The 23,068-nt window shown below is 44.0% G+C and overlaps 1 protein-coding gene across 3 annotated transcripts in view; it reads right to left on the reverse strand.

The window, feature by feature from the left end:
* LOC133395980 (SH3 and multiple ankyrin repeat domains protein 2-like) overlaps nt 1–23,068 on the reverse strand; it is a 304,904-nt gene that overhangs the window by 163,799 nt on the left and 118,037 nt on the right. For all 3 annotated transcript variants that reach the window (XM_061665354.1, XM_061665346.1, XM_061665361.1), the window contains exon 10: nt 11,333–11,399. In XM_061665354.1, the coding sequence (XP_061521338.1) occupies nt 11,333–11,399 (67 nt within the window). The remainder of the gene's footprint in view (nt 1–11,332; nt 11,400–23,068) is intronic.

Below are 23,068 nucleotides of genomic sequence, written 5' to 3' on the forward strand. Positions count from 1 at the left end.
CCGAGGCGACCACACTGGTAGGTGCAATCTTGTCTTCAGGAGTCCTATCGGGCCTTTTTGGCATGTGGGACTCCTGAGGCAGCTGATGGGTACCGGCTGGCCAAACGGAATGCAGCTTTGGTGGTCGCTGAAGCAAAAACTCGGGCACGGGAGGAGTTCGGTGAGGCCATGGAGAAAGACTTCCGGACGGCTTCGAGGATATTCTGGTCCACCATCCGGCGTCTCAGGAGGGGGAAGCAGTGCACCATCAACACTGTGTATAGTGGGGATGGGGCGCTGCTGACCTCGACTCGGGACGTTGTGAGCCGGTGGGGAGAATACTTCGAAGACCTCCTCCATTCCACCGACACGCCTTCCCATGAGGGAGCAGAGTCTGGGTTCTCTGAGGCGGGCTCTCCTATCACTGGGGTTGAGATCACCGAGGTGGTTAAAAACCTCCTCGGTGGCAAGGCCCCGGGGGTGGATGAGATTCTCCCGGAGTTCCTAGAGGGTCTGGATGTTGTAGGGCTGTACTGGTTGACACCCCTCTGCAACATCGCGTGGACATCGGGGACAGTGCCTCTGGATTGGCAGACTGGGGTGGTGGTCCCCCTTTTTAAGAAAGGGGACCGGAGGGTGTGTTCCAACTACAGGGGGATCACACTCCTCAGCCTCCCTGGTAAGGTCTATTCAGAGGTGCTGGAGAGGAGGGTCCGTCGGGAAGTTGAATCTCAGATTCAGGAGGAGCAGTGTGGTTTTCGTCCTGGCCGTGGAACAGTGGACCAGCTCTACACCCTTGGCAGGGTCCTCGAGGATGCATGGGAGTTTGCCCAACCAGTCTACATGTGTTTTGTGGACTTGGAGAAGGTGTTCGACCATGTCCCTCGGGGAGTCCTGTGGGGGGTGCTTCTGGAGTATGGGGTAGCGAACCCCCTGATACGGGCTGTTCGCTCCCTGTACGACCGGAGTTTGGTCCGCATATCTGGTAGTAAGTCCAACTCGTTTCCGGTGAGGGTTGGACTCCCCCAAGGCTGCCCTTTGTCACCGATTCTGTTCATAACTTTTATGGACAGAATTTCTCGGCGCAGCTGAGGCATAGAGGGGGTCCGGTTTGGTGGCCTCAGTATTGCATCTCTGCTTTTTGCAGATAATGTAGTTCTGTTGGCTTCATCAAGCCGTGACCTCCAACTCTCACTGGAGCAGTTCGCAGCCGAGTGTGAAGCGGCTGGGATGAGAATCAGCACCTCCAAATCTGAGACCATGGTCCTCAGTCGGAAAAGGGTGGCGTGCCCTCTCCAAGTTGGGGATGAGATCCTGCCCCAAGTGGAGGAGTTTAAGTATCTTGGGGTCTTGTTCACATGTGAGGGAAGAATGGAACGGATGATTGACGGGCGGATCGGTGCAGCGTCTGCAGTGATGCGGACTTTGTATCGCTCCGTTATGGTAAAGAAGGAGCTAAGCCGAAAGGCAAAGCTCTCGATTTACCAGTCGATCGACGTTCCTACCCTCACCTATGGTCACGAGCTGTGGGTGGTGACTGAAAGAACAAGATCTAGGATACAAGCGGCCGAAATGAGTTTCCTCCGCAGGGTGTCCGGGCTCTCCCTTAGAGATAGGGTGAGAAGCTCGGTCATCCGGGGGATCTCAGAGTAGAGCAGCTGCTCCTTCACATCGAGAGGAGCCAGGTGAGGTGGCTGGGGCATCTGATTCGGATGCCTCCCCAGTGAGGTGTTCCGGGCACGTCCCAACGGGAGGAGACCCCGGGGATGACCCAGGACACGCTGGAGAGACGATGTCCTTCGGCTAGCCTGGGAACGCCTCGGGATCCCCCCCGGAAGAGCTGGATGAAGTGGCTGGGGAGAGGGAAGTCTGGGCGTCCCTGCTAAAGCTACTGCCCCTGCGACCCGACCTCGGATAAGTGGTAGAAAATGGATGGATGGACAACGTCCCAACTTCATTGGAATTGGGGTTGTATATTTCGTGAGAAAAATGGTGACGCGTTGTTATTTCAGCCACTATGTGTGTGTGTGTGCATGTATATATATATATATATATATATATATATATATATATATATATATATATATATATATATATATATATACGCAATTCCATCCATCCATTTTCTGTACCGCTTATCCTCACTAGGGTCGTGGGCGTGGTGGAGCCTATTCCAGCTGGCTCAGGGCGAGAGGCAGAGTACACCCTGAACTGGTCGCCAGCCAATCACAGAGCACATACAAACAAACAACCATACACACCTACTGGCAATTTAGTCTTCAATTAACCTGCAATGAATGTTTTTGGGATGTGGGAGGAAACTGGACCACTCTGAGAAAACCCACGCAGGCAGGGGAAGAACATGCAAAGTACACACAGGCGAGGATGGATTTTAACCCGGGTCCTCAGAACTGTGAGGCAGATCGGATTGGAAGTGAAAAAGTTGTGTGTGTGTGTGTGTGTGTGTGTGTGTATGTATATATATATATATACATATATCAGGAATGTCCTGATCTAACTTTTTCACTTGCGATCCGATATTACATATTGCAGCCTTGAGATTTGGCCGTTACTGATATCAGTCCGATCCGATATCAACAATAATCATACATACCTGTTTATTTAGATTTATTCATACCTATTTTATAGTATGCAATGTTAGCAAAGGCTTAATCAAGTGATATTACTCAAACAGAGAACAATTATTAGCAACAGTAGGTAAGAGAAAAACTGACCCATTTATTATTAACCAATTGGTTACATAAAGTAACTTTAAAAATATGAATGACAGTTGAGTAAAATAAATAAGAATTATATAAGAAAATCCTGAAAAATGACTCAAATAAAATCAAGAAAATATATATATATTTCAATTCCAACATAAGCACTGCTTAACTTTAACATAAGCATATTCTATATTTGAATAGATTTAATTCAAAAATGTTTTTGAAAACCATTAAAATAACCTCAATGAATAATAAATACAAACTCAGAATCAGAATCATCTTTATTTTGCTATGTCCAAAAAATTTGTCTCCGGTAGTTGGAGCCGCTCTCGTACGACAACAGACAGTCAATTGACAGAGAACACTTTTGAGACATAAAGACATTGACAAAAACAGATACTGAGCAATAAAGGGTTGCTAGTTATCTGGTAATGCCAGTACATTAATCAGAGGTGTGGACTCAAATCACATGACTTGGACTCGAGTCGGACTCGAGTCGTGAATTTAAAGACAAAATGATACGAATCGCAATTCAACTTGGACTTGAGCAGCAATGACTCGTTACTTCACTCGGACTTGAGCCAGCTGACTTGCTATTTTTACCAAAAGCACAAAGAATCAAATGCTCTGCATCTCTCTTGATAGCTTCACTTGCCACTTACTATTAGGCTACAGGAATTTATGAGTGATGTAACCATAAAGTTTCTGTTCTTAACGAATATCATTCAGGTGTAAATGTCCGACAATGTTAACACTAAAGCTTCCTTAAGGCTTATTTTCTTTTAACAATTAATGCCCTGATGGGAATGTTCATGTCGAAGAATTGACCAGGAGGTCACGCTTTCCCACACTACCGAAAATAATGGTTTTATTTAAAAAAGCAAACAAACAAAAAACAGTGTAACATAAATTAACAATAAATGTGACAGTTAATCAAGGTACACATTCCACAAAGTGCTGGTAACATACACAGAATAGATGACAATTAACGTAAAAATAAGGATGTTAATGTTAATTACTGCAAACACAAAAAAACCCACATTGCACTGTTGGAATCATGCAGTTTGATGTTTGTGATGACGCAAATGGTAAGTTTCACAGTGGACCAGCTGTGCACTGTTCAATACAGTCTGGTTTAGTCAGTGGAGTGTTCGCAAGAATCAGTCTTGTATTTCTTTTTTGATTCACATTATCTACCGAGCAGCATACAGCTAGCATGTACAGTGGGTACGGAACGTATTCAGATCCCCTTAAATTTTTATTTAAAATTAGATACAGTAACACAGAAGAGACAACAGAAAGCAGAGTTGCAGGTGGCGGAAATGAAGATGCTGAGGTTCTATTTCGAAGTGACCAGGTTGGATAGTATTAGAAATGAGCTTATCAGAGGGACGGCCAAGGTTCAATGTTTTGGAGACAAAATTAGAGAGAGCAGACTTCGATGGTTTGGACACGTCCAGAGGAGAGAGAGTGAGTATCTTGGTAGAAGAATGATGCGGATGGAGCTGCCAGGTAAGAGAGCTAGAAGAAGACCAAAGTGAAGGTTGATGGATGTTGTGAGGGAAGACATGAGGGCAGTTGGTGTTAGAGAGGAGGATGCAAGAGATAGGCTTACATGGAAAAGGATGACGCGCTGTGGCGACCCCTATCGGGAGGAAGGAAAATGGAAGGAAAAGAAGATACAAGCGGTCCATTCCATGCTCTGCTCCAGCTTCTCCAACTTCTATCCAGCAGCACCCGGACGGTATGTAGAGCCCACGTGGTCACAACAACACGTTGTTAAATTGCTAACATAGTAGCAAGTAGTAAGAGTGACTGTTGCTTGCTTAAAGTCGTTTATTGACACTCCAGTTGAAGTTGACTGTAAAACTAAACTCACATAAAAAAGGAATTACACATATTGAATGTTCAAATACATCACAGACTTTGTTTCTTTCTTCGTTTTTGTTCCCAAAAATCGCTAGCTCAAAGCTAACATAGAATGAATGAAAAACTCCATTGATGTGCTAATGAAAATTAGCATCAAACCTGCGGCACTTACAGTATATTTCTCAAAATAATTAATATAGGTACCCAAATGCTGTATAAACACCTACAAACAGACAATATAACAATACTATGGCATATACTCTTCAAACTGTGAAAAACTATTTATATTAACAATATTCGATCATGACTTCTACTTTATTTGTTACCGAAAGTGTGTAACAGAGGTCAAGACATGCACAGCAGGAACAGCAAGCCCACCAAGGCACACACAGACAGCTAAGCACCTCAAGCCTCACTGCATGATTCCTATCCACCACGACATCGTCAATAAAACTAAACCGGCCAGTTGTAAGTGTATTGCCGCACATGTGGAGAAAGCAAATAGCATACCAATACCACCATATACTAACAGTAAAAAAAAAATAAAAAAAAAACTGAATTGAATTGAACTTTAATTTGCGGCTAATGGTAACACTTCATGTTATAATTTGGTTTGGAGTTTCACAATGCCAAACAAAGTAACCACTTCTGAAAGATTATGCAGCAGGTATCTTCAACTTTGATCATATGGTCAATATGTTGGCTGCACAAGCAGTTAACATTAAATTATATAATAATAATAATAATAATATCCATTCATCCATCCATTTTCTGAGTCGCTTCTCCTCACTAGGGTCGCGGGTGTGCTGGAGCCTATCCCAGGTATCATCGGGCAGGAGGCGGGGTACACCCTGAACTGGTTGCCAGCCAATCGCAGGGCACATACAAAAAAACAACCACTCGCACTCACATTCACATCTACGGGCAATTTAGAGTCGTCAATTAACCTACCATGCATGTTGTTGGGATGTGGGAGGAAACCGGAGTGCCCGGAGAAAACCCACGCAGGCACGGGGAGAATATGCATACTCCACACACAGGCGTGGCCGGGGATTGAACCCCGGTCCTCAGAACTGTGAGGCAGACGCTCTAACCAGTCGTCCACCGTGCCGGCGATAATAATAATAATTATTATTAATTAATAATAATACAATTGTTTATGGATTGTCATGTCTCTCTCTCTCTCTCTCTCTCTCTCTCTCTCTCTCTCTCTCTCTCTCTCTCTCTCTCTCTCTGTCTCTCTCTCTCTCTCTGTCTTTCTCTCTCCGATGCACTGACACGCGCATGCACACACATGAGGAAAGAGGGGGCACCCACCTCTGCAACATGCTGAGCCCATGGTGGCCAGTGGAAGATCCAGGAGTAAAAATGTCTCATCCCAACATGCAATATTAACACCTCAGTGGGTACAAAGCAAAGATGTCCAAACACAAGAACACAACGAATAAATACCTTTTTCTAAAATTCAAACATTTGTGTGATATTAAGAGAGGGGGAGGTTGTATTTTGGTAGTGTTTGGGGGTAATCCTGCACTACATTCCATTTACTGTAGAACTTTACCAGGTCACTCCTGTCTGATTCTTCCCACTGGTGAATAGTGACCATGAGAGACAGTTGCAGGATTACATTTTTAGATTAGATTAGAGTTTTTGTCTCTCCCTTCATTCCTTTCCCACTCAAACTTTTTCTCTTTCCCTAATATATTTGTTGTTTTCATCTTTTCTCATTTTCTCTGAGGCCCTGTAATCCCTGAGCCCGCTGTGTGCTCTACAACCTGCCGAACTGTGTTGAGCCACAATCCAAATTAAGCTTTCTGTATTTCACTAGTAATATTGTATAGCACAACTGCCCAATATCTGAATAAACTGGGAGCTGGCAAATCATTGCTAATATGTAAACGCAGACAGAATATATAAAGTCAACTGCTGTCTATATTGTGTTAATTACATTAGGTGTAATTTTTACATAATAGAACTAAAATGAAACAAGAATGATCAATGAGAGCCACAATAAGGTTCCATTTCATTTAGGTTTGACCGAGGCAGGTTCCTGCACCTTTAAATTGTTGTTATTCAATTTATTTGCCTTCTGCTCAAATTCAATATTCTCGTGGGATCCTTAATTGTGTTTTGTTGAAAACCCCAACACAAAGTTACCATCCACCTGACAAGAGGCAATCAGAACCAAGAAACAATTACTACGAACTATAAACCCTAGACGGGTGGAAACCTCGGTAATGCGCTCTCGAGTATTGTCCTTGTTTTTGTCTTTTTCGTTTGTCAAGGAGATATTATGCGACTTACTTACACTTGCTAAACATTAGGGAGTCTACTCCGAACCTTCTTTCGCCAACTTTCTGTTTTTTCTCGGAGTTACTTACTCGGGGAGCGGCTGTACTCTATGGCACATGGAGGAGACAAAGACGGCGCCACAGAGGGAAGGGTGCCGGAGTGCAAGTTAAGCTCAGATAGCGAGGATTTAGAACACCATTTCTGTCAATTCACACAGTTTTCACACAGATGGATGTGGATGGATGGATCTTTGGAACTGTGTGAAGTTCCAACCTGCCTAAAACGCTCCACCGTCATCCCAATTCCCAACAAACCTGCAATTTCAGGACCGAATGACAGCCCTGTCACATCTGTGGTCATGAAGTTGAACGCCTTATGCTGGAGGACCACAAGAGCGTCACAAGACCCCTGCTGGACCCCCTCCAGTTTGCCTATCAAGCAAACAGGTCTGTGGATGACCTAGTCAACATGGGCCTGCACTTCATCCTCGAACACCTCACGCAGGGCGCAGGGACCAACATAAGGATCCTGCTCGTGGACTTCAGCTCTGCATTCAACACCATCATCACCAAACTCCTCTCCTCCAAGCTTCTCCAGCTCAGCGTCTCGCCTGCCATCTGCCGGTGGATTCACAGCTTCCTGACAGGCAGGACACAGCAGGTGAGGCTGGGTGACACCACCTCATCCACACGCACTATCTGCACCACGGCCCCCAAGAATGTGTCCTCTCTCCACTGCTCTTCTCTCTCTATACGAACGACTGCACCTCAACGCACCTGGCTGTCAAACTCCTGACGCTTGCAGATGACACCACAGTCATCGGCCTCATCAAAATGGTGACGAGTCTGCATATTGACAAGAAATGGAGTGGCTGGAGCTTTGGTGCAGACAACACAACCTGGAGTTGAACACGCTCAAGTCTGTAGAGATAATGGTGGACTTCAGGAAGCATCCTTCGCCACAGCTGCCCCTCACGCTGTTCCCTGTTCCTGGGAATTACAGTCTGTGTTGGACCTGAAGTGTAAGACCTACATCAACTCCATCCTCAAAAAGGCCCAGCAGAGGATGTACTTCCTGCGGCTTGTGAGGAAGCGTGGGCTGCCACAGCAGCTGTTGAGGCAGTTCTACACAGTGGTTATTGAATCGGTTCTGTGTGCAGCCATCACAATCTGGTTTGGTGCTGCCACAAAGAAGGACAAAATCAGACTGCAACAGACAGTCAAGACTGCCGAAAATTAATCAATACCCACCGACCTACTCTTGAGGACTTGCATGCTGCCAGAATTAAGACAAGGGCATGCAAAATCCTCTAGGAGCCAACACATCCTGGTCACCACATATTCCAGCTCCTTCCCTCAGGTAAGCACAGTCAAATAATGCAAACTAAAACCAGCAGGCATTCCAACAGCTTCTTCCTTCTTGCCATTAAATTGCAAGAAGACTCTGCATCATTGTCACAACTGCAATTGTATCAGCATTACCACAAATTCCGGTAACTTCTCATTTCTCTGTGACTCTCCATAGTGTGTTCTTATGCCTCAAAGTATTTTTTGGTCAAAATGGCTGTCTACTGTCATACTAGAGCAGCTCCAACTATCGGAGACATAATTCCTTGTGTGTGTGTTTGACATACTTGGCAAATAAAGATGATTCTGATTCGCATTGAAATACTGTGTTCATCTCTCACACAATACAGTTTGTACGGTATGTATGTTAAAAGAGGTTTTTGCGCTTTAGGTAGTTTTGATGGTTTTCGACTTGGATCGTTGGTGAAAGCACCGTGAGGGCAACATGAAGTGAGGGAATTGGAAGTGTTAGTGGAAGAAGCAAAAAAAAACATAGTAGTGAGTTCCAGAAAAAAATGTACTGCTTCAAAGATTATGGGGAAGCCAACAAATGCATAAAAGCCATGTTTTCTATGATTTTACATGTGCCCATCTTGCATAACATTGGATTTAAAACTTGGGATAGCATACCCACAAAACTGCTGTGAGAGAGAATCAACTGACAAAGATGCACGGACATTTAGAATTTATTGTAGGAAATGTCATCGGTGTGGCCTTCTTGTGATACTTGCTCTAAAATTACATAGCTGAATAGACGATCCGACGGCTGAATTTTGTTTCTAGCATTTCAAACATGTTGACAAATGCTATGCCACCGCCTTTCAATTTGCCTGTGCTAACCTGGCACCGCTTTGCATGCTGCTTTGCACCATCCTTTCAGACATGGTATTTCAAGATGCAAAATCAGTCATCGCAATTTGTTTCAGGTTGAATAAATCATGTTGTGCCTGCTAAATACTGTAAATTATTTGCGTATGCTCCTCCCACAATACGCTAAATTGCCACACAGTTCATTTTGTGTATTGGGAGGAGCATATGCACATAGATTCATTTGGCAGACGCAATCCTGGGTGTGCCTGGTTAGTAGATCAGGTTCCACATCTGTTTGCATGTCCTAAAAAAAAATTATGATGTAGAGCAGGGATGCACGATATTTTGTTTGAGCATCGTCATTCCGATGTACGTGTGCGCAATACTCATATCACAGGGTCTGCTGTGATGTTGGTGTTCTGTAATAAACAGTGTATCAAGTGTAATTTTAAAAGTGACCAGCGGAGTGACCTGTTTGTACATGCTAATAAGATTAGCACCTTGCATGTTATGGTAAATTATAATGCTTCTAACAACACACAGAGCAGCCCATATTGTTGTATACTTATCTCCTTGTATGACAACTATGAAAGAGGACGCAGGAAACAATGTACACCTGGTGCATTTCCTATTTCATGCTTCAGAATGAAACTAGACAGGCACGCGGCACAGCTGTGTGCATTCAGGGATACTGCATAAATTGGAGTGAATGTGTTCTTTTGTAAGACAGTACATAATCGTAAAAATGGATTAGTAGGAAAATTATTTGTATCAGAATGCTTTAAGACACTGTATGAGCACATCTGTGATAATATGGTATTTATTTTGTTTTGTGACGTAAGAGTAGATAAATTATTTTGTTAATATAGTCAGCCAGTGCTGTGAGGAATGCAAAGTTATCAATAACCTTTCACCATAGTTCCTGTCATACTGTGTTGCGTGTTTTTGTTTGCATGTTTGGGACAAAACTCCTGTTTTTGTTTTAATTCCCCATTTAAAAAGCAAACTCCACACAGACGAGGCCGGGATTTCAACCCCGGTCTTCAGAACTGTGAGGCAGATGTGCTAACCAGTTAACACCATGCCGCCTATTACCCAACATATTGGGGGGCGGGGGAAGAACTATGAACTTGTTAGTTTTTGGACCTGTGAACGTAGTTCAAAATTTTTAATTATGAACTATGAACTGAACTAGTTCATTTTTGGAATGATGAACTGACCTTTGAACTAGTTCTCGTGAAAATGAACTTTCACAACACTGATCCTGAATTATTTTACATGCAATATATATCGTAGGTTTAAAAGCAATGTAATTTTTTTTCCACTATTGTGCAGCCCTAATTTAGAATTTAGACTGAAATGCATTTCGGTTGTTGTGCATGACACAGAGGGGTTGTCATACACTATACTTTCTTCAATTCCCTTTAAAAGCAGCTACGTTAAATGGTTCATTTAGCATGTTTAATGAAAGCTATCATTGAAACTGTCAATGTAAGTCTTCTTTGCCTGAAATCCCAAGTTTCCATTGTGCAGCAATTTGCTACAGAGACATTCTGACTTTGAATTACAAATGAAGCAGCAATATACAGATATGGAGTGCCATAGGCATGGTTTACTCGATAACTATAATAATTAATCACTTGTACATGTTTGTCTTGGTTTACATGTATCAGATGTGATTTTAAATAGCATGAACGAATTAACATTCAGGAGTCACACTATTCCTGAAAAATTGCATCCAGTTTCCAAGTGTTTTAAATCCCTTATCAACTCTCACACGAACACACAAAAAAACCTTCTGACATCTTAATTCCAAATCCACACACCATGCATGAAACTGAGCATTCTTGTTGTATAACTGGCCCTCACACACACAATTCCCCACCCAGTTTTAATCAATATACGAATCCTTTCGTTCATCTCTCAGTGTCATCACATCCATCCACAACTGATCGCATACACACACACACACACACTCACACACTAATAACACCTGTGGAAACAACTAATCAATTTTCACTGGACAGACACTCCTTGTCATTGTGGGATCTGAGGCATTGGTCTTTTCTCTGAGCCTAATCGGACTGGGATTGTCCTGGTGTAAACATGAACTTTCATCCTCTTGGTTCTTCCAATCCCATAATGGAGATTATACTGGGAGGTCGTTTAAAAAGATCGAGGCATGGAGAATTTGTAATGTATCCCAGCAGTGATTCAGAAATACACACTGGTGGCTGAGAAAGAATAGGTGATGGATGGAAAGCTAAATGGAGGAAAGGAGAACAGAACCCATTTTGTCTTATTACTCACCTATGTCACTCTCTTTGTGGTTCTTGATAAGTTCAGCAAGATCAAAGTTTCCAGCAATAATCGCAACCTGGAGAGAGAGAGAAAAATAGAGAGGCTCAACTTCACAATGCTTTCACAAGAAATAAAAAAAATAATAAAATGCTCTGCAATCACTTTACTGCTAAACAACATTGGGAAGGCGATATTAATTTTCACAAATAGCTCGGTATTATACCAAAATACTATACATGTGTCTGCAGATTTACGAGAATACCAAGAAATGAAGGAGCTGTGTGTATTTTGTCTCATCTCTATGGTGTTGCCAATCACTTAAGTTGAACGTAATAAAATGAAAGTATTCTTCCCCCACCTGAAATAGTCAGGGATTCATCTGAATTCTAAACTTCATGGTTTTAACCATGTGCAGTCAGGAATTTAATAGTCTGTGACAGACACGCACATGCAGACGCGCGCGCACACACACACACACACACACACACACACACACACACATACACACACACAACAAGATACGCACATGTCACAACGGTGCCCAGCCTGCATGAGCATGCACGTCAAACGTTCATGTTTGGGGGAGAGAGGATGAAAGCTTCTGCTTTTAAGCTTTCAGTTGCCTCATCACAACAGATGACTGCTTTTACAAGAGTCACCAATATAGTACAAATGAACAGATATCTAAAAATACAGTTTGTATTCTGGGCATTTTGGAATATATCAAATAGCTTTCATTCAATAAGTTTTGGGTGCTTGAATAAAAACTCAGTACATATGTACAGTTTAGATATGTACACTGAGATAAATGTTAAAAACAACAGATCTTGTCGGTAATGTCTGTGAGCATTGTTTTTATTTAGTTTAATAAGTGATATCAGATAGGTTGATAGGGATGGATGGAAAATGGACAGATGTTAGATGTATGTTTTGCTTGTGTCCACTTGGGGACAGTAAAGGTTCTTTTTTTCTGTCTTTCATGTGGCTACAGAGGTTGTTACTCTGCCATTGACCCAAATCTCGTTGACATGTTCCTGCTGCTTACAATGTTTTCGGTAGGCAAGCTGAATTTTGGGTGTTACAGTACCTTTCATTTTCACTGATGCTGTTCATGCAAAGCTTTCAAACACACGCACATGGATGCACACCTCAAGGGATACCGGAATAGCTTTATATAAGCATGCCTGGTCTGTATTCTGCAGAATAAATACCAGGAAGAAGAGAGCAAGGAGAGCATGTACATTATAAAGCTGTGGTACTCTGCCCCCTTCCTCCACAGTTGACCTTTTCTTCGAAACATTGAATTTCTCAGAACAAGCACTTAGGGGTCTCTTTTGATTATGCCGTGCACAAGTGGGGATCCTCTTGCATTTTTAAACACACGAACTTCATTACTGTGCAATATGTAGAGCTCTAACTCCCTGGTAAATACAAAGGCTTACTTTGAACATAAATGCATAAGTATCTCAAGTCCTATGTAGAAAATGAGATACCTGTGGGGTTGACAGAGAAGGGTCATGTCTTTGTCTGTGAATATTCGCTGCATTGCAAACAAAAAATGCGGGTATTCCATTTTCACTTTGTGTGGGGATGTGTGACAAATCTTTGACAGGCTATTCCCGAGAGAACCCATGATCGTTGTGGACACTTAGTGGATGGGCTGGAGTAATATATCGGGACAAAATGACACTGATTGATTAACTTGTCATCTTCACTTTGACCCCGGAAATGATCTAATGCAGACTCAAGTGTGTGATGTGTGAAGCAACAGTCAGAGTGGTGACACTTTCAACACCGACAACAACTTGCTGGACTGGTCAAAACCTGATAAGGCCATTGTGATGAACTAGATGAAGCAATATGTTATAGAAAAAGTAAATGGTGTACCCATTGTGCGTTTTTGTGTGTGTAACTTTAGACAATTGAACCTAAGGGTGCACTCAAACTAGACAATTTGTACAATGCCTGGCCATCTAAAGTCAAAATTATTTGACGAGTGTGAGCGCTCAGTGACCCACAAAAGCACAGCACACTTTTATAGTCCCTGAATGTTTGGAGGAGGTAAGCGTGAGTATGATGTCCTTGCTCATGTACAAGTACATGAAGAAGCACCCAACCTGCAAAACATCTTTTTAAATATATTTTTTAGTTGCCCTTTTTCACCCACTTTTGGGTCGCTACCTACCAGTTGAAAATGAAAAGACGTTCATTTTTTCACCAAACTCTGCGCCCCTCAAAAAAGTCTGGGAATAAAAATCCATAAAAAAATAATAAAATGAATTAACAGCCATCCGAACATACTCTAATCTTACGCTGTTTGTTACGTTTATGTACACATGTTCAGTCAAGACAAGTTAAATTACTATGGCCAAATTCAAGTGAGTATGGCAGATCCGTTTTTCATTGAGACAACTTTTCAATAGTGGAAATCACAAAAGTACAGCTCTTCCCTGAGCTGCCACCTTACTATTGGTAGAGGGGTTTGTGTTGCCGAATGACCCTTAAGTTGTCGGGGGCGTTATGTCCCTGGTAGGGTCACTCAAGGCAAACAAGGTCCTAGGTAAGGTCAATGGCATGCAAAAACTCCGGTGCTGCCAGGGGTGATGGGATATATTTCATTTCCAGCAGTTGCCAAACCTGTTTGTTGCTACTGGCGGTGAGGTATTCCGTCAAGCTCAAGAAGGAGCACTATCAGGCCTTTTTGGCCTGTGGGAGGCAGCTAATGGGTACTGACAGGCCAAGCGGAATGCAGTTGTTGTGGTTACTGAGGCAAAAATGCAGGCATGGGAAGAGTTTGGTGAGACCACGAAGAATGACGTCCGGACAGCTTCAAGGAAATTCTGGGTCCCCATCTGACACTTAGGAGGGGAAAACAGTGCACCAAAAACATTGTGTATAGAGGGGAGGGAGCGCTGCTGACTTCGACTCGGGACATTGTGATTTGGTGGGGAGAATACTTTGAAGACCTCCTTAATTCCATCGACGTGGCTTCCCATATAGAAGCAGAGTCTTGGGACTCTAGGGTGGGATCTCCCGGAATTGAGGTCGCCAATGTAGTTAAAAAGCTTCTTGGTGGCAGAGTTCCGAGGATATCCACCCAGAGTTCCTATACGCTCTGGATGTTGTGGGGCTGTCTTGAGTGACATGCCTCTGCCACATCCTGTTGTCCTGTCCCCCATCAGTGACTCTAGATTGGCAGGCCAGGGTGGTTGTGCCGTTTTTAAGAATGGCAAACAAAGGGTTTGTTCCAACTACAGGGGGATCACACTCCTCAACTTCCCACATAAGGTCTATTTATGGAGGAAGGGCCATCAGCAGGTCAAATCGCAGCTTCAGGAGGAGCAATGTGGCTTTTTTATGGCTGTGGATAGAGTAGTGGACCAGCTATAAACCCACAGGAGGGCCCTGGAAGGTGCTTGGTAGTTTGCCGAAACAGTCTACATGTGCTTTGTGTCCCTCGTTGTGTCCTGTTCGGAGTGCTACGGGAGTATGGAGTATCTGACCCATAGTTTTCACCATGGAACATTTGGGAGACCAATACAAGCACAAAATGAAGTTTGACGTGATGGAATTGGAAGCGTTAGTGGAAGATGCAAACAAACATATTACTGAGTTGCAGAAAATAAATTGATTGCTCTGATAATTTTGGGGAAGATAACAAAAGCCATGCTATGTTTGATTTAACTCTCACCAAGTGTGTGGCAACTGAATTTACAGGTATGTGGCTGTCCTGCGTAACATTGTTTACAGCTTGGGACAGTACAACCATAAAATTGCTCTTGGAGAGGCCAACTGCCACAGTGCGCTTGAATGACAACACACAGAAATACAGAATAAAAACTTTTTTTTCATTGTGGCATGACTCCTTCTTTTGACTGGCTCCAAGTCAGTTCTTTGATCATTTAGAAGCTTCAAAATGTTTTTGTTGAATGTTGTGATAATTCCGGTTGGCATTTCAAAAATGTTTCGGACAGCGAAATAGTTGTCCCTGCCGCCTCTTATTTTGCGTGTGCTGCACTGCCAACTCTGCACGCTGGTTTTCAAAAGCCTTGCGACCCTGAATAAGCGGAAGATGATGGCTGGGGAAAAAAAGTACAGCAACCTGACAGTTGTTATTAATAACCCTCTGAAGTAATTTACACTTCAGACTGATGACTGCAACAAATGAAAAATTCTGCATGGCCTTTTAATTATATATGATTTGAGAATTAAAAAACATTGTAGCAATGACCCAGCAAAGTGAGAATGCAGCCCTATGGGGGGGCACAAGCCAGTACAAACTGTAGGCCGGTCCCAAGCCCGGATAAATGCAGAGGGTTGCGTCAGAAAAGGCATCCGTTTTGAAACTTTGCCAAACAAATATGAGCGTTCATCCTAAGAATTCCATACCGGATTGGTCGTGGCCCGGGTTAACAATGTCCGGCACCGATTCAGATTCAGCTACTGTGGGTCGAAGACGAAGGAGACGTGGAAAGCTTTGGCAGAAAGAGAAGAGGAAACCACAGAGCCTAGAACTGACTTTGAATTTTGAGACTATGACAGTTGGTTGACATTATGTTTAGGAGAAAGGTTGATATAAGGTTGATTGTGTGTCCAGGAGAGCAGGTGGAAAGGCAGTAAGGCCAGAGGTAGAAGGGGCAGGGTAAAAATTATTTTACTATGGTGTAGATGGAGGCGATATGGTGGGCGACTGGTTAGAGCGTCTGCCTCACAGTTCTGAGGACCTGGGTTCAATCCCCGGCCGTCCCCGCCTGTGTGGAGTTTGCATGTTCTCCCCGTGCCTGTGTGGATTTTCTCCGGGCAGTTCCTCCCACATCCCAAAAACATGCATGGTAGGTTAATTAACAACTCTAAATTGCCCGCAGGTGTGAATGTCAGTGCGAATGGTTGTTTGTTTGTATGTGCCCTGCGATTGGCTGGGAACCAGTTCAGGGTGTACCTCGCCGCCTGCCCGATGATAGCTGGGATAGGCTCCAGCACGCCCGCGACCCGAGTGAGGAGAAGCGGCTCAGAAAATGGATGGATGGTGTAGATGGGAAGAGAAATGGAGTAGGGGTTATTTTAAAGGAAGCGTTAACTAAGAATGTCTTGGAGGTGAAAAGAGTATCAGATCGAGTGATGAGGCTGAAACTTGAAATTGAGAATGTTATGTATCATGTGATTATTGGCTATGCCCCACAGGTAGGATGTGACCTAGAGGTGAAAGAGAAATTCTGGAAGAAGCCGGACGAAGTAGTTCTGAACATCACAGACAGAGAGAATTGTGATTGGTGCAGATTTTAATGGACATGTTGATGAAGGAAACAGGGGTGATGAAGAAGTGATGGGTACGTACGGCATTCAAGAAAGGAACTTGGAGGGACAGATTGTGGTAGACTTTGCAAAAAGGATGGAAATGGCTGTAGTCAACACTTTCTTCCAGATGAGGCAGGAACATAGGGTGACCTACAAGAGCAGAGGTAGAAGCACACAGGTGGATTACATTTTGTGCAGACGATGTAATCTGAAGGAGGTTATTGACTGTAAGGTAGTGGAACGGGAGAGTGTGGCTAGACAGCATAAGATGGTGGTGTGTAAGATGACTCTGGTAGTGGGGAGGAATATTAAGAAGACAAAGGCAGAGCAGAGAATCATGTGGTGGAAGCTGAGAGAGGAAGAGTGCTGTGCGTTTTTTTGGGAAGAGGTAAAACAAGCTCTTGGTGGACAGGAGGAGCTTCCAGAAGACTGGACGACTACAGCCAAGGTGATCAGAGAAACAGGCAGGAGAGGTGTATCTTCTTGTAGTTCTTTTGTTCAAGGCACCTGATTCATTAAATCAGTCACTGTTTCTCTGAGTAGTGGCGTCGAATGTTGTTTAGTTCACATCCTGGAATGCAGCAAGTGTACAGTTCCAGAGGTTTTCAATCTCCTGCTAACAGGGTTATTTGACTGTGGATGGATCAACCAAGTTTTCAATGCCCTTTCCGATGGTTTTATTTAATTCCACTTGCTTACGTACTAGGGTCGCGGAGACTGGCAAAGTTCAGTCAATGAGAGGGTCGGTACCTCCGTACAGGTGGGCGGAATCTGAGGCTAAATTTAGATCGAAGCAACTGGTGATCTATCCAGCATTCTGCCCTTCACATAACCGAGTATGGTTTAGCTCTCTAACCTCGCGTTTACGGATGATGACATAGTCAAGTAGATGCCACTGCCTGCGGATGTTGCCAGGTTGTTTTGTATTTCTCTGCTAGTAGAAAGAGCGAGTTAGTGATGACAAGCAGATGTTTGGAACACACAGTGAGGAGGTGAAGGCCATTGGCGTTCTGTTTTCCAACACCATGGTGGCCCAGAGCACCACTCAAAATGGCCGAGCAGAGTATGGACTTGGGACACGACCAGATCATTTGTGTACTCACTGTAGCTTCGTCACTCTGCATTGTTTGCATAACTGCTGTTGATTACTATTGGCCACTTATGTTCTTGAGAACGCTATGCACCATTTCACAAAATTTTCACTGTACCAGATTATCGCACTATTAGTCACTTTAGATTGCTTTAAATTGCTTGAGGACTCTGCATCATTTGCACAATTGTCATTGTATAAGCATGACCACATTATTGGTACCCTTTCATTGCTCCTTATGTCCTAAATGTATATTTTGTCATAGTGGCCATTTGTTGTCGTACTAGAGTGGCTCCAACTACCCAAGACAAATTATTTGAATGTTTTAAAATACTTGGACAATAAAGCTGATTCTGATTGAAAACTTTTTGTACATTGCATCTTTGGAGCTCCTGGCCATCCAGCAAGTGTGAAATAACACAACAATGTAATGTGTTGTTAGCTGCCTAAGTTATAAAATGTGTCTGTATATGTGTTTGAGGATATTTCTCCCTCATGTGCCATATGCATAGATCTGCACACTACCCAAGGAGTAGGCATACCCAAGTTCCAACCCAGGTTGTTATGGTAACGCAAAGGTGTGACCACATTGGCCACCCAGTAGAGGGTGAAGGGGTGAGCAGTGGCTCATTTTCATTTTGCAGGAGACAGGACCGACCCCAAAACCCAGGTGCTTTCAATGGGGTCTGTTTAGAGAGGGTGATGACTACATTTGACCAGCACACGTCACTGACATGTTATTAAGACATCTGGGAATTGTATTATTTGTGGGGAAAATGGCACAATATGTCTCCTTTAAATGTTTTCTAGGGTAATTTTAATTGATGACTCAAGACAAAAACATGAAGAAAAAAAACTACAAAAGCAACAGGAAACAATGTATCCTTCATTATCATTGCACCACCCACCATCACCACCACTACTGCCAACACCATCATCACCGCCCTCACATTGATTCTTTTCCTGTCCCCCTCTGGTTGCTATGGAGACATATGGTTGTGTATAACAGAGAAGTAAATGTAGTGTTGGGGGAGGTAATCAGGAGTAGGATTATAGTGCAGCACTTTCAGCTGAGTTGAACACTGGAAATGAGGCTGCTGAACCTGGGAGGGTGGGTGCATCTGACTTACAAGAATCAATCAAGAGTCCTAAAAGGGAGTAACAACCCTATGGTATAATTAGTACATCATGACAATTAACATGCAGGAGGGCTCCCATTAATTCTAACCATGACATGGTGAATCACTATTGTGGGGTTCCGACTGTCGTTACTCAAATATCAAGCCACATTTTGTTTGTCTTCCACAATGGACATTTTTTTTTTTAGACCACCCTTGTTTCTTCAATTTCTTGTTCATTTTAATGCCTGGTACCAATAAAGTTATATTACCCGAATAATACAATGAACTTGACAAAATGCAGCTGATTCCATAATACTTTTGCATAAGCTTAATTTTATTATTTGTTGTAATTTTTATTTATTGTTTTTCTTCATTACATTTCTCCAAACCAGGCATTAAACATGAACAAGAAGCTGAAGTGGCCTAATGATCTTTTCAATGATGTGTTATAGTTAAGATGGCTGCTCACTGTTAAAGATAAAAAGTATTTTTGTCAAATTTTGCTGTCATTAACTGAACCATTCCGACTTAGGTTCTCTTCTTTCAGTTCAGACAGTCATGATTTTGCCTCTATGCACACCACAATGAATTTGAGATAAACATTTTGAGACTTTTAGACGTTCTGCTTTCACGAAAAAGGTATATATTATTTAGGAATCAATTATTTTATGCATGGCATATCCAAAAGTAATTATACAGTTGATTTAATTGAAAATATGAACATAATTTTGAAAATCATTTGTATTTAACACTCCCTTGCACACTGGCAATCAAAGCTGGCTATTTCTACCATTTCATCACTCTCTGTCCTGTGTGCAAGGTAAAGATGCTGGATGCAGCCGAGACCAGTGTCACGTTTAACACCTGAGACTCACTACTAATTCCCCTTTGTGTGGAAAGCAATTGTAACTGACGTCGCTTCACAAATGATTATCTGCAATTGCTGAACGCGCACCTATGCACATTAACTGCTGCTTCTGCGAATTCTGTCTAAAATGGACAGGCCTCTGATGCACCAATTTACTGCCAATTTCAGTTGGTGCTTGTTGGAGGGTATTGCTGCCATCAATTTCACCTTCAGTAGATGAAAGGCATGAGCTCTCAGCTTGACATCAGGTCCCTGACTTGATCTTGGAAGAAAATTTGACTTTCAAAAGGCTCCAGTTGCTTTCATAGTATGTTTAGTCATCTGCACTATGAAGTGATGTCCTATCACTGTTTAAGTAGAGAGTACTGCCCTATACACATCAGAATTCATCTTGTTTGTTCTGTTCCAAAAATACCATTCAGCCTGTTCCATTAGCATGCCAAACTGCCTCCACCATGTTAGCCATGTGATGCTGTATGCTTGGATCATGCACATATTCATACAATTTGACCTTGATTTCATCTGCCGAAAGAATCTGATTCCAGAACATGGGATGCCCTTTTAGATGCTTTCTGGCAAAGGCTAATATTGTTTTTGTATTGAGTTATTTATACTTTATTGCAAAGCTATTGATGAATGTGTCTCTTAATTGCAACGGAAGTCTTTTAGAAGACAAACAAATGGGATATGCTTCAACGGCCTGATCTCAAACCAGTAGTGCACTCTTTCCACTTGCTGAAGATGAAAATGAAGGTAGCACGAGACCCACAAACAAAGAGATACTGATCGTGGCTGCTGTGAAGACCTGTCAAAACATCTCCAGGGAGGAGACCCACAATTGGGTCATCTCCATAGATTCCAGACTTCAGGCAGTCTGACATTCGTTGACTTATATCTAAGTATTAAAAATCTAGTTATATGGACAGTTATGCCAGTTGTCCAATTACTTTTCTTAGACCTTGAAAATGGAAGTATCCTGCATAAAATGTCTGTATTTCACAAGTGAAAATGGCTTGCGAATCCTCCATATTATAAGCTTAAAAATCTACGCTTCAGTCAGATCTTTGTTTTATATGTTGTTGTTATGTTATTTTTGGTGGTGTATGAATGCAAAATATTTAAGAAAAATATCTACAAACCTACTGATGTGCACCGGGGCCCCCCTCTGGAGCCAGGCTGAGGCTCGAAGGCGAGTGCCTGGTGGTTGAGGTGGGCTATAGGGACGTGGAATGTCACCTCTCTGGCATGGAAGGATCCCGAGCTGGTGTGTGAGGTCAAGAAGTTCCGAATACATATAGTTGTACTCGCCTCCACACACAGCTTGGGCTCTGGTACCAGTCCTCTCGAGAGGGGTTGGACTCTCTTCCACTCTGGAGTTGCCCACGGTGAGAGGCGCAGAGCAGGTGTGTGTATACTTATTGCCCCCCGGCTCGGAGCCTGTACATTGGGGTTCACCCCGGTGGACGAGAGGGTAGCCTCCCTCCGCCTTCGGGTGGGGGGACGGGTCCTGAGTGTTTTTTGTGCCTATGCATCAAACAGCAGTTCAGAGTACCCACCCTTTTTGGAGTCCTTGGAGGGGGTGCTGGAGAACGCTCCCGCTGGGGACTCCATCGTTCTGCTGGGGGACTTCAATGCTCATGTGGGCAATGACAGCGAGACCTGGAAGGGCATCATTGGGAAGAACGACCCCCCTGATAAGAATTCGAACAGTGTTCTGTTATTGGACTTCTGTGCTCATCACGGATTGTCCATAACGAACACCATGTTCAAGCATAAGGGTGTCCACATGTGCACTTGGGACCAGGACACCCTAGGTCGCAGTTCAATGATCGACTTTGTGGTCGTGTCATCGGACTTGCAGTCACATGTCTTGGACACTCGGGTGAAGAGAGGGGCGGAGCTGTCAAATGATCACCACCTGGTGGTGAGTTGGCTCCGATGGTGGGGGAAGATGCTGGTCCGACCTGGCAGGCCCAAACGTATTGTGAGGGTCTGCTGGGACCCTGACCATGTTCCGCGCCTCCAATGCTGAGGCGGACGACCGGAGCTGTGGCGGACGACCGCAGCTGTGGCCGTAAGGTGGTCTTTGCCTGTCGTGGCAGCTGAAGGAGTCCTATCGGGCCTTTTTGGCCTGTGGGACTCCTGAGTCACCTGATGGGTACTGGCTGGCCAAGCAGAATGCAGTTTTGGTGGTCGCTGAAGCAAAAACTTGGGTATGGAAGGAGTTCGGTGAGGCCATGGAGAAAGACTTCCGGACAGCTTTGAAGAAATTCTGGTCCAGCAGCCGGCATTTCAGGAGGGGGAAGCAGTGCACCATCAACACTGTGTATAGTGGGGATGGGGCGCTGCTGACCTCGTCTCGGGACGTTGTAAGTTGGTGGGGAGAATACTTCGAAGACCTCCTCAATTCCACCGATAGGCCTTCCCATGAGGAAGCAGAGTCTGGGGTCTCTAAGGCAGACTCTCATATCTCTGGGGTTGAGGTCACCGATGTGGTTAAAAAGCTCCTCGGTGACAAGGCCCCGGGGGTGGATAAGATTCGCCCAGAGTTCCTAAAGGCTCTGGATGTTGTGGGGGTGTCCTGGTTGACACGCCTCTGCAACATCGCATGGACATCGGGGACAGTGCCTCTGGATTGGCAGACTGGGTGGTCCCCCTTCTTAAAAAGGGGGACCACAGGGTGTGTTCCAACTCCACACTCCTCAGCCTCACTGGTTTAAGGTTTATTCAGGGATGCTGGAGGAGCAGTGTGGTTTTCGTCCTGGCCGTGGAACAGTGGACCCTCGGCTGGGTCCTCGAGGGTGCATGGGAGTTCGCCCAACCAGTCTACATGTGTTTTGTGGACTTGGAGAAGGCATTAGACCGTGTCCCTCGGAGAGTCATGTGGGGGGTGCTTCGGGAGTATGGGCTACCGAACCCCCTGATATGGGCTGTTTGGTCCGCATATCCGGTAGTAAGTCGGACTCGTTTCCAGTGAGGGTTGGACTCCGTCAAGACTGCCCGTTGTCACCGATTCTGTTCATAACTTTTATGGACAGAATTTCAATGCGCAGATTCTTTGTGTCCTTTGAGCCCTTTGTGTTCTTTGTGTCCTTTGTGTCCTTTGTGCCCATGTGTGTGAAATTTGGTGTCCTCAGTATTGCATCTCTGCTTTTTGCAGATGATGTGGTTCTTTTGGCTTCATCAAGCCGTGATCTCCAACTCTCACTGGAGCAGTTCGCAACCGAGTGTGAAGCGGCTGGGATGAGAATCAGCACCTCCAAATCTTGAGACCATGATCCTCAGTCGGAAAAGGGTGGCGTGCCCTCTCCATGAGAGTCTGCCCCAAGTGGAGGAGTTCAAGTATCTTGGGGTCTTGTTCACGAGTGAGG

Source organism: Phycodurus eques, chromosome 2, assembly GCF_024500275.1.
Source record: "Phycodurus eques isolate BA_2022a chromosome 2, UOR_Pequ_1.1, whole genome shotgun sequence".
NCBI classification, from domain to species: Eukaryota; Metazoa; Chordata; class Actinopteri; order Syngnathiformes; family Syngnathidae; genus Phycodurus; species Phycodurus eques.